The sequence below is a fragment of the Phocoena phocoena genome, chromosome 4 (genome assembly GCF_963924675.1).
Source record: "Phocoena phocoena chromosome 4, mPhoPho1.1, whole genome shotgun sequence".
In the NCBI taxonomy this organism is placed as follows: domain Eukaryota; kingdom Metazoa; phylum Chordata; class Mammalia; order Artiodactyla; family Phocoenidae; genus Phocoena; species Phocoena phocoena.
This window is the reverse complement of record NC_089222.1, coordinates 134,233,864-134,246,585: the sequence shown is the minus strand read 5'-3', so window position 1 is coordinate 134,246,585 and position 12,722 is coordinate 134,233,864. Positions and strand designations below refer to the sequence as shown.

The 12,722-nt window shown below is 48.8% G+C and overlaps 1 protein-coding gene across 3 annotated transcripts in view; it reads right to left on the bottom strand.

Moving 5' to 3' along the window:
- EVA1C (eva-1 homolog C) overlaps window positions 1-12,722 on the bottom strand; it is an 83,111-nt gene that overhangs the window by 28,672 nt on the left and 41,717 nt on the right. For all 3 annotated transcript variants that reach the window (XM_065876624.1, XM_065876625.1, XM_065876626.1), the window contains one exon: window positions 6,635-6,787. In XM_065876624.1, the coding sequence (XP_065732696.1) occupies window positions 6,635-6,787 (153 nt within the window). The remainder of the gene's footprint in view (window positions 1-6,634; window positions 6,788-12,722) is intronic.

Genomic DNA, 12,722 nt, shown 5'->3' with positions numbered 1-12,722 from the left:
GCGGAGACTGGCACAACACCGTAAATCAACTACACTTCAATTTAAAAAAATAAAAAAAAAAGAAAACAAACACACATTGCTGGGGAAAGAAAATCCTAAAACTACAGAAGTAGCTTTGAGACTGGGCAGTGGGCATAGTTGGGAGGACCTTGAGGAGATGGTTAAAGTCCAAGGGCCTTGAAGAGAAGCCCAGCATCAGTAACCTTTGTGCCCTGAGACAAGTGCATCTTCAAGGCAGAGCTTCCCAACTTCAACAGCGAATGCAGGGACTTCCCTGGTGGCGCAGTGGATAAGAATCCACCTGCCAATGCGGGGGACACGGGTTCGAGCCCTGGTCCGGGACGATCGCACATGCCGTGGAGCAACTAAGCCCGTGCGCCACAACTACTGAGCCCACGTGCCACAACTACTGAAGCCTGTGCACCTAGAGCCCGTGCTCCACAACAAGAGAAGCCACCGCAATGAGAAGCACGTGCACTGCAACGAAGAGTAGCCCCCCACTGGCCGCAACTAGAGAAAGACCATGTGCAGCAACGAAGACCCAACGTTTTTATGAGCTCAAGACCCAACTCTGTCTTGAGCTCAGAAAAATTAATGGAAAAAATAAAGATCTCAACAACAACCACAAAAGGACAAAGGCTAGAGACACAGTGTGTGTGCAAAGCACAAATACAATAACCACAGACACAAGGGGAAAGGTTCAAGGTCATTCATAAACAAAGAAAAGCAAATAAAAAATATACAGAAAGGCCACTTTATACCTATGAACTTGGAAACATGAAGAAAAATCATACAGAATGCTGCCCAAATGGCAGGGAAACCCACAGTTCTACGTCGCTGTTTACGCACATAAACTGGTACAAAAGGTTTTGCAAAGACCTCTGGTGGTACATGGGAAGAGCCGTAAACATGCCCATGCCCTCCTTTGGAATAAAACTTCTGGGAATTTATCCCAAGGAAATAAACCAGAGGAAAGAAAAAGCTACAAGCACAGGTTCCTTACACATTGTTTATGATATTTAAAAATCAGAAACAATGAAATAGGGACTTCCCTGGTGGTGCAGTGGTTAAGAGTCTGCCTGCCAATGCAGGGGACCCGGGTTCGAGCCCTGGTCAGGGAAGATCCCACATGCCGCGGAGCAACTAAGCCCGAGCGCCACAACTACTGAGCCGGCACTCTAGAGCCCGTGCTCCGCAACAAGAGAAGCCACCGCAATGAGAAGCCCTCACACCCCAATGAAGAGTAGCCCCTGTTCTCCGCAACTAGAGAAAGCCCTCACGTAGCAACGAAGACCCAATGCAGCCAAAAAATAAATAAATTAATTAAAAAAAAAAAAAGCAATGAAACAGCCACCAGGGAATGGGTAAGTAAAGTATATACTGTATCCCTTTAACAAGAGAGTGATTGACTTTGTCAGGAATTCGCTGGTCACGTGGAAAACCACCCGTGACATAAAGTTAAATTTCAAAGCAGAATTCAAATGTATCTACTTCAGAATTGCCATTATGTAAAAGCTGTTCTCTGCTCATCATACACCAGGACTTGCAAGAGATCCTGAAAAGAAAAATCTTTTCATTTGATGGGAAAAATCCGTGGCTGAATCTTTTTCTTATTTCTGTTCAATACAATGAACAATTATCTTTTAGAAAGAAGTGGAAATGCTCTCGCTGGGTATCTACGTGCTAAAGCCCCGCTCCGCCCTGCTTTCTGACCGAGTATGCGGGGCTGCCCTGGGTACCCAGACCCTGAGCTTGTGGGGCTGCACCAGACTTTAGCTTATATGCAAGAGTAAAAGCACACACATCCCCTTTCAGAGGCCCAAGGTGAGACCTGACCACTTGGCCTTTAGGCAACCATCCTCCCAAGTTCATACCAGGTTCCGGGGTTAAAAATAAACAGCCCTTTCTCCTTCTTCAAAGTGCTGAGGCCCAGCTGCAGTGATAACTTAGAACTGAGAGCAGAGATCACACACCGGTGGCCCATGGACCGGATGTGGCCTGTAGGCATGTTTTGTTTGGCTCGCACGGTGTTTTAAAAGTTGGAAAATTTCACATTAAAAAAAAAATTCAGATTCCCAGCATCTCATGAGGTTGGAAGCTGTGACAACACCAGGCCCACATTCCAGGCCGGCAACCATCCATCCGCCAGAGGCCAGTGTGGGTGCCTCACTTAGGAAGGGGGGCTCTGATTCATTCACAGGGCTCGAGATTCACACGGGCACCTGCTCTGTGCCAGGCTCTGCTCTGCCTGCTGGGAATTCCACAGGAAAAAAGAGACATATCCTCTGAAGTGCTGGCCTTCTCCAGGTGAGAGAGACCATATGCACATAAGTGACTATTTCCATGTTATGAAGACAATCAAATGGGGGCAGCTCGAGTGGGATGGCAGGGACAAGGTGCCATGCTGGCAGGCTGCCTCGGAAAACCTCTCTGAAATGACGTCTGGGTTGATTCCCGAATGACGAGACGGAGCTGGCCATGCAAAGGTGTGGGGTAAGATTCCAGGCCAAAGGAAGAGCTTGTGCAAAGGCCCTGGGGTATGAAGGAGTGTGGAGTGCTCCAGAGGTAGTGAAGGAAGGAGAGAGAGAGGCGCACCACAGCTGGGATACTGGGTTTATTCTACAGTAGACAGAGTGAAGGGCTTTAAGTGGGGTGGGGGGATGTGATCTGATTTGATTTAAATAGAATCCCTCTGACTGATAAGTGAAGAAGGGGCTAAGGGAGGGTATGGAATCAAGAAGCGAGGCCGGAGACCAGTCAAGAGGCAGCCCAGATGGTCCAGGTGAGAGAAGCCCTGAGTGGGCTGGGAGCAAACAGTCTGGATACTGGGTACAGGGAGAGCCCACAGGACTTGCAGATGCAGTGGATGGAAGACAGGGGGTCAAAAGAGGGTGCTTTTTTTTTTTTTTTTTTTTTTGCGGTACGTGGGCCTCTCACTGTTGTGGCCTCTCCCGTTGCGGAGCACAGGCTCTGGATGCGCAGGCTCAGCGGCCATGGCTCATGGGCCCAGCCGCTCCGCGGCATGTGGGATCCTCCCGGACCGGGGCACGAACCCGTGTCCCCTGCATCAGCAGGCAGACTCTCAACCACTGCGCCACCAGGGAAGCCCAAAGAGGGTGCTTTTTAAAGTGGGTGATATTAAAGTATGTTTATATCAGAGGGAAAACTGATGATTTTTGTGGGGCGAACACGCCAAATTCAGTTAAAAACCCTACATACAGTTTACCTGGGCCAAGGAGTGGAGTATTTCTTAGCATTCAGTTAGATCAAGAAACTCCATCAGCACAGGCAGACAGGGGTTCACGTTTCTGCACACATGCACGCTTCTGCCCTTAAGTGCTAACCCGAAAGGTGAAACCAGAGGCCTCCACGTAAGGCTGTGGGACAAGATGAACTGGGACCCGAGACGGTGAGGTGAAGGGCACACGAGATGGTGAGATGAAGGGGGACCCGAGACAGTGAGCTGAAGGGGGACCCGCAAGGACCCTTTCACTTTCCCTTGGACCCCTTCGCACTGCAGAGCCCAGGGCCTGAGGATCTCTGGCATTTGGGTGGTGGTTCATGAATGCAGTGAAGAGCTTGACCCTCAGCCTCACGGGCACTCAGGGGCCATGGGCAGAAGCACGCAACTGTGAGGGGAGGGTGGGAAGGGGCAGAGGGATGGGCAGGCTGTTTATTTATTTATTTTTTTTTTGCGGTACACGGGCCTCTCACTGTTGTGGCCTCTCCCGTTGCGGAGCACAGGCTCCGGACGCGCAGGCTCAGCGGCCATGGCTCACGGGCCCAGCCGCTCCGCGGCACGTGGGATCTTCCCGGACCGGGGCACGAACCCGCGTCCTCTGCATCGGCAGGCGGACTGTCAACCACTGCGCCACCAGGGAAGCCCTGGCAGGCTGTTTTTGCCATGTGACTTGGCCAGGGCTCAGGATTTAATAACTGAACAGCCAAGCAAGGGGCACAGTCTCCCATTCACAGACCTTTCCTGAGTCAACAAGGCTTATTCACAGCTGACCTGAGGATTCCCTGAACTCTCTATGGAAACCTGTCTTTTAACCACGGGGTCTGCTAACGTTTTCTTTGGCTGATGACTTTTCCCTGTAAACCCAACTCCCATCCAACCTCCCAGGAACCTAAGGCAGTGACGTACGGAACGTCAGTCATTCAGCCTGCACACAGATCTACCTACCTGGCTGACCAACTTCTGCTCAAAAGAACTCCTAAGATAGATGTTACTTATTGCTGTCTCCCAAAACACACACGGCTAAGCTAGACTCAGCGAGCCCGAGAAATGGGATGTCCCACACCGATATTAAGAAGTGGAGTCGCTTTCTGTCGAAAGAGATCAGATCACCAAGGGTGCCTTGTCCAGCTAAGCAAACCAGATGACACAGGGAGCCCCTGCAGGATGCCCAGGAGGGCAGTGATCAGATTTGCCTTTTAGAAGGTACCTCTGGCCACCCAGGGGAGAAGGCCATGCCTAGGGACAGGGGGACTCCTGCGATGACCAGGCAATGGTCCTTTGACCTAACGCAGCAGCAGGAACAAGGGAGAGGGGGGTGGAGACACTGTGAACACGGGGAGATGTTATATGGGAGGGAGAATGGAGTTTCCAAAGTCACTTGCTGGAGCCCCGGGCACTATGGACAGACAGCAGGAGCCACCCTCACAAGGGTCTCTCTGCCCACGTGGCAGGCAAGCCTGTTAAGACGGGAGCGGCTGGATGCCCACTTCGGCCTGCTTCTGCTGTCTGCCTCGGCTGTCCTTCAGACGACCTTCTACCTTCCCGACGCCAGGGCCTTCCTTCCCTGAACGCTGGGCGAGGGGCCTCGGAGACACGTGTGACGCGTGTTCCTCGTGAATTGCTTTTTGGTTCTCTCTCCAGCCTTGCCTGAGCGTGTGCCTGTGTAGCTAGGTCACTTTACATCCTTCTTCTTTTTTTTTTTTTTCAGATCCAAGATATTAGTTATGTATAAACTTCTTTTTTCGATGAGTGTCTAATTTCACGTGTGACCCAGGAATCGACTGCAGCAATTAAACACATCGAGGAGCTCGTTTCAGGTTTGATGAATAAAGTGAAACTTCTTGGGCCGTTTCACAACTGGTCTGTTCTCTCTGGTAACACGGCGGGTGGGGCTGAGGCCGTTTCACCACCGCAGACGGGGGCGTGTGATGGTTCATCTCATGCGTCGTTTTGCCTAGGCTACAGTGCCCAGTGGTTTGGTCAGACACCGGTCTAGATGTTATTGGGAGGGTATTTTTAAGATATGACTAACGTTAGACATAGAAGATAAACTTATGGTTACTAAAGGGGAAAGCGGGGGGAGGGATAAATTAGGAACTTGCAATTAACAGATACACACTACTATATATAAAATAGACAAACATCAAAGACCTACTGTAGAGCACAGGGAACTATTCAGTATCTTGTAATAACCTATAATGGAAAAGAATCTGAAAAAGAATACACACACACACACACACACACACACATACACGTCTAACTGAATCACTTTGCTGTACACCTGAAACATTGTAAATCAACTATACTTCAATAAAAAAAAAGATATGACTAACAGCAAATCAGCAGACTTTGAGTAAGTGCAGATCAGCCTCCATAACGTGGGTCGACCTCAACCAATCCATGGAAGGCCTTGAGAGCAAAGACTGGGGTCATCGGAAAAGGGAGTTCTTCTCCAGGCCGCAACATAGAACTTCTGCCAGGGTTTCCAGCCTGCGGTCCTGCGGAATTCAAACTCACGACTGAACATCAACTCTTACCTGAGTTTTCAGACTGCCAGCCTGCCCTGCAGGTTTCAAACTTGCCAACCTCCACAAATGTGTGAGCCAGTTCTTTAAAATCAGTCTATCTATCTATCTATCTATCTATCATCTATCAATCTACCTAGCAATCTATCTATCTATCTATCTATCTCCTATTGGTTCCGTTTCTCTGGAGAACCCTAATAATAATAGAGGGTGACTTTGAAGGGTGGAGCTCTCAGGCGTGTCAGGCCATCTCTTAGCTCCAAACTGCGGACTTCTAAGAATGACTCGCTGAGCTCTTCTCCACCCTGAACATAGCCTCAGGGCCTTAGCATGGGCTCTTCTCCCCGCCTGGACGCCGTCCCCAGGACCTGCAGGCTCTGCCCCTCGGAGTCTCTACTCAGCACACCCATCAGTCCACAGCACTGCGCCTCCCTGCAGCGTCCTCCGCGTGCTCTCCGGCCTTCCCTCCCTCCCTCCCTCCCTCATGTGCTTTTCCCTTTAATGCTTATGTGCACCGGAAGCGCGACCCATTAGCTCATTTATTATCTGCTTTCTCATTGCCTTCTCATCCACTGCTGGAAGGTCAGCTCCAGGGAGACTCTGTGCTGGTCACTGATGACTCCCCCATGCCTAGAACAGGCCCTGCATACAGCAGGTGCTCAGTAAATACTCGGTGTAGACTAACTGAACAACAGACGGATTCCAGAATGTGGGGCAGAGGGAGACAGGACCCTGGGGGGTGGTTTCCCCCTGCCCTTGACTTTCCCTCTAGCCCAGGTACCAGCCAGCGCGTGGCCTCCTTCCTTAGGGACGGGAGCCCTAATCTCCTCCAACAGCACCCTGAGAACAGCCACATAAAGACACATACCGAAGGGGGGGAGCCACGTGGCTTCCGAGGAGCAGACGTCCCTCTCCTGGGTCTTCCTGCCATAGGTCGCTGAGTAGATGTTGAGAAACTTGGATTCGTGGCAGTGCAGTTTCAGCTCGTGGTCTTCACACACAGTTTTGTTTTTTAATTCATCTGAAGCAGAAACAAAAATCGGTGGCACCATCAGCTTCCTCAGAAGGAATCAGTAAGCACTGCCCGCGTCCTGGCCTGGTCCCATCCCCCATGGGGCTGCACCCCAGGAAGGGGAGAGTCGGGATGGTCCTGCCTGCCATGGGCTCTCTGACCCTGCAAAATCCTCTGCAGGAAGAGGGTCAACAAGTGCAAAAACCCAGGAATTACACGAAGGACCAAATGGAGGAGGAGAGATGCCAGGGTGAAGACAGCAGGGTTCCCTGGGCCAGGTCCCGGGCCAGGCCATAAAGGGAGTTTCTCTCTCTCCCCACTTGAGGTCCCACCTTCCTTAATCGAAGGGAGCCTCTTCTCAAATGCCATACCGGGACTCACACAGGTAAAGACCAGGAATTACCTGATGGAAGATTAAGTTCAGGAGAGAGCCCAGCTAAACCGCACCACCCAACTTCGTAACGTTCTAGTATTCCGTTTGTGTATTTACAAAGAGAAAGAGAAATGATAGGAAAGTAAATTATGTCCTTGTCTAGCAAAGGAAAAAAAGCAAGACACAGTGTCTGTGAAGGATCGCTCTTTGAAACAACAAGGTCCTACTGTAGAGCACAGGGAACTATATTCAATATCATGTAATAAACCAGAATGCAAAAGAATATGAAAAAGAATATTAAAAAAAAAAAAAGAATCCCTCTTTGAAGAAGTGTGAAGAGTTGGCCCCAAGTCTGGTGATCCAGGAACAACGGGCCCTTGGGCTGGCGTGGGTCCTAGGAGAGGACGATTCCAGCTTATAGTCTGTTCCCAAAGAATTTAGGAAAAGTTGATTTGTTTATTCCGTGGACCACAGTGAAACTTCCCTTTGCCACGTCACACAGAGTTGACGTTATAAATGCGCCCTGGAGAAAATACAGTTCACTGTTTTTTTTTTAGAAGAGTGTCCCCCCAAACCATTCAATTGACTAAAATGTTTTAATAATGATTTGATTTTTTAAAGTAATAATAGTTAACACTGCAGACACAACAGACTACCTAACGTATGATTCTATTTCTGTGAGCTATCCAGCAAAGGCAAACCTCTAGAGACAGAATGAAGACTAGTGGTCTTCTGAGGCTGAGAGCTGGGGACACGAAGTGACAATGGCAAATGGACACAAGGAAATATCCTCAGATGATGGAAATGTTCTACTGGTGGACGGTTGAGGCTGTACACTCAGTACATCTACTAAAAATCATTGAATTGTACAGTTAAAATGGGTGAATGTTTTGCTATGTAAATTACACCTCAACAAAGATATTTTAAAAATAACAATAGCTGATGTTCACACCTTCTCTGAACTTAGGCCTTGTTCTAGGATCTTTAAATGTATCAGTGAATTTACTACTCAAAACAGCCCTTCCGTGAGCCCCCTCTTTACATCCTTTGCATGTTGTGTTTCAGATCTTTAGAAATCACTTGTAGGAGTGATTCATAGATACTGGATGCTAACTTTTGAACTTTCGTCTCTTACATGTTATAAATGTCTTTTCCTAGCCTCCCACTTATTTTACACCTTGCGAGATAAAAGCAAAGCAAAACATAAAGGGGAACGTGGTTATTTCTTTGCCTGTGGGGTTCTCTCCCCCCATGAAAAAATGTTAGCCCCAATCTATGACCCCAGTCCTAGTTTTTTCTACTTTGAGGCAAATCTTTCAGCCAGACAAGCATTGGTGTCAACAGCAAACGAGAGCTAAATTCTAGGAGCTGCTCAGGGTGTCATGGGCTGCCTAGGATGGGAAGAAGGAGGAAGGAAAACTAGCCCACACCCTCCATCACCCTCACAGTCAACCCGTCTTTCACTTCTCTCTCCCATTCATGTTTTTGTTCCACTTTTCGTTCCTGGATGGGAGGTATAGCCTGATCCCCTGAAACCAAAGTTTTCCAATTGTCATTTGAGGCCCATTAATAGGTCATAAAATTAATTTGCTGAGTTGTGATTAGAAATTAAAAAAAATAAAGAATAGCTCAGAAAACATCGAAGTGCATCACGCAAAGTAAGGATAAACAGTAGTTTATAAAAGATTTTTTCAGTTATGTAGGGCCAAAATGTAAAATGTTTTTCTCACTCGGGGTTGTGATCAAACCAATCTGAAATTCCCTGCAGAAGAAGGCGTGAGCAGTAAACAACAGCGCAAAGGTGGCCGGTGGGACCGTCACATCCTGGAATCGCTGATGCTTAAGTCCCAAACTTAAAACATGACAGAAAATAATTTCCTAATAGAAATGCCACCTTTCGGTAACTTGTAAATTCCCATGCCTCTCTCCTGAAAACAGAGACGTAGCAGTGAGGCCAAAGTTTTGAACTGCTTGAAGGAAACATTTTAGGATCTCAAGATTACCATCAGCTCTGGCGCTGGAAAACTTGGGCAACGGTTCTTTAAAACATGATGATGGGAAGATTCATGAATGAAAGGTGCAGAGCAGAAACCAGGTTACAGATGCTCACAGAATCATCATCCTTTTTGGTATGTGAACAGAGTTGAGGACCCATCAGAGGAGGGAAAAGTCAGGTGATGACCAAGCAAATGTCTAGGAGGCCCTTTACCCACTCACTGGAATCTTAATAGAACAGTTTAAACTCAGAGCCAAGAAAAGTTTTGTTTCCTTTTTCTAAATAAAAAGAACACTGTGTCTGACCTTGACATTGGAGGGTTTGACTTCGGTGAGTCATATCCGCACTGGTATGAGTTTTTCAGTGCTTTTGATGAGTAAACACTAAATCCCACCAACTCCGAAATATTGCCTGACTTCAAAGGTCCAGCGTGAGCAACAGCCTTTGATGCAGAACAGAGGGCCTAGTAGACACACCAAAAGAGCTCAAGTACCCTTCCAACTAGGAGAATACCAAAAATGCTAAGAATGTTTGGTGAACTGCCTTCCATTGGCAGAGCTTGCCAAGAAGGAGAAGGGAGAAAACAGGACAGAAAGCAAGCCTTATCTCCGTAACCCGGAAACTTTTCAACAGGAATGGTTTCTTTCTTATCAGAATTTTAAAAAAATTAGATGAGCTTTTTTAAGCCATGTCATGAAACGCATTTAGTAGCCCCCATCTCTCTGATTTATTAAGACACGTTCATGAAAGGTTCCAGCCTCGGTACCAGCCAAACTCACCCAGAGTAACATGACACTTCCATGTAAGGCCTCCAGTGATTTCTGTCCCCAGAATATGGGCAAATCATCTCCTGGAATGGAGGGGCCTGGGAGTGTCACATTATGGGCTTGGAGGTTACCGCTGTATGATGTTGAGTCCTTTGGTTCCTTGGGAGTGTAGTAATTCACTGTCACCTAAGAGTGACATTTCTGGGTTCTAAAAACAATGGAAACATAATTGCTGCTTTTCTTAGAGAACTAGAATTTGTGTTAGAGCTGGGTTAGAGTGTGGGCAGCCTTCCAGAAACGGGTTGCCAACATCTCTGTGGGTTCGGATGGTTGACCCAGGAGCCTGGGTAGAGGCAGAACCACGACTCTGCTTAAAGGACAACAGCAACAAATTCTCTCGCCTAATTAGAGGTCTTTGTGTGCGATGCATTCCTCTTTAACAATGCATATGGTTAAGAATCCCCCTGCCAACACAGGAAACACAGGTTCGAGCCCTGATCTGGGAAGATCCCACATGCCGCGGTACAATTAAGCCCCTGTGCCACAACTACTGAGCCTGTGCTCTAGAGCCCATGCTCCGCAACAAGAGAAGCCACCGCAATGAGAAGTCCGCGCACCGCAACAAAGAGTAGCCCCCGCTCGCCGCAACTAGAGAAAGCCCGCGTGCACAGCAACGAAGACCCAAAGCAGCCAAAAATGAATAAATTTATAAAAACAAACGAACAAACAGAAAACAATGCATAGACACATCTGCATATCAGCAGTGGCCTTACAAAGGTGGGCATGTGGAGTGATCTGCCATGATGGGAACATGTTATTATCGACATTATTTATGACTGCCAGGGCATGGCAATGTTAACATGCAGACAGATACTCGGTCTCTTCTATTGTGTTTTTAAATTCTCAGCCGTCAGTGCACCCTGCTATTGCCTGCACTCAGGGCAGACCGCACCCCCCTGCACCCCCAGCCATTGGTACATCACTGCCTTTCAGTCATTCACATCTTTAGCAAGAATTACTTTAATCTGCCTCTTGGAATAATAGCTACCAATCGCCGAGCTCAAGTCCATGACAGGTGCTGCGCTGAGCATTTTACGTACAGCCCTAGGTAGAGGGTGCTTTATCTTCATTTTATAATTGAGTTATGGAGCCTCAGAAAGTTTCCCTCCACTGCCCAAGGTCACACAGCAGCTCCACGGCAGACAGGAACATGAACCCTAAATTCAAAGACTCACTGAAACCAAAATTCTCTGAAGGGATGATATTTAGGGAGGAAGTGAAGCACGGCACACGATCGGGGAAAAGAAGATTCTAGTGAGGATTGTTGGTAAAATACTCTCCAAAAAACAAGCATACAAGTAAGCCCTGATTTGTAGCCTTAGCCACTTTCCCTGGTGTAAGAACTTCCATCGGGGCAGATTTCACTGCCTGTAAAAACAAGCACACAAGTAAGCCCTGATTTGTAGCCTTAGCCACTTTCCCTGGTGTAAGAACTTCCATCGGGGCACACGGGCACGGCTGGGAAGAGATGGGAATAACTGGCTCTCATGGTAACGGCTGGCTCCACGCGTACCTGGGTGCAGCCGTGGGGCCTTTGGACCATTAGAGTGTTATGCAGGGGCTGGAACTGGGGCCATGGAGAAGAGCCTCAGGAGGTGACAGGGTTGCAGAAAAAGAGACAGGAGGGTGCGGGGACCTCACTTCCACCCCTACTTCATAGCAGCAATAGGTGCTGCCACCTAAACGGCAGTGCTTTAGGCCACCAATGTCCAGGTCACACGAGGGGCTCTGGTTTCTTTTATTCACTTATTTTTGGCTGCATTGGGTCTTCGTTGCTGTGCGCAGCCTTTCTCTAGTTGTGGTGAGTGGGGGCTACTCTTTGTTGTGGTGCGCGGACTTCTCATTGCGGTGGGTTCTAGGTTCACGGGCACAGTAGTTGTGGCTCGCGGGCTCAGTAGTTGTGGCATGTGGGCTCAGTAGTTGTGGCACGTGGGCTCAGTAGTTGTGGCACGTGGGCTCAGTAGTTGTGGCACGCGGGCTCAGTAGTTGTGGCTCACGGGCTCTAGAGCGCAGGCTCAGTAGTTGTGGCGCATGGGCTTAGTTGCTCCACAGCATGTGGAATCTTCCCGGACCAGGGCTCGAACCCATGTCCCCTGTATTGGCAGGCGGATTCTTAACCACTGCACCACCAGCGAAGCCCAGGGGCTCTGGTCTGAATGTTTGTGTCCTCGTACAATTTATATGCTGAAATCCTGATGCCCATGTGATGGTATCAGGAGGTGGGGCTTTTGGGAGGTGATGAGGTCATGAGTACGCAGCCCCCATGAATGGGATCCGTGCTCTGGTACACGAGACCCCAGAGAGATTCCTCGCCCCTCCGCCGTGTGGTTAGAGCAAAAAGGACAGCCGCCTATGAGGAAGCAGGCCCTCAGCAGGTATCAAATCTGCACCTTGATCCTGGCCTTCCCAGCACTCCAGAATTGACAGAAATGAATTTCTGTTGATTATAAGCCACTTAAATTATGGCATTTTGTTGTAGCAATTCAAACAGACTAAGATGCAAGGGCTCTGCCCCTCAAATCTGTTACACACAGGGCAGCTACCACTGCCCTGTGGGCCTCTACCACCCCAGCCGAGTAGCCTCCCTGCTTCAATGCTGCCCTACGGGAAGACTCCACCCACTTCCCTGGCCATCAGGGCCCTGGATCATGCTCCAGCTCTCTGCCTAGGGCTCCTTTTGCTCCTTCCGGCCCCCGCACCACCCTGTGCCACCCCTGCCACAGGCCTCTGTAAGGAGTCAGCTTTCTG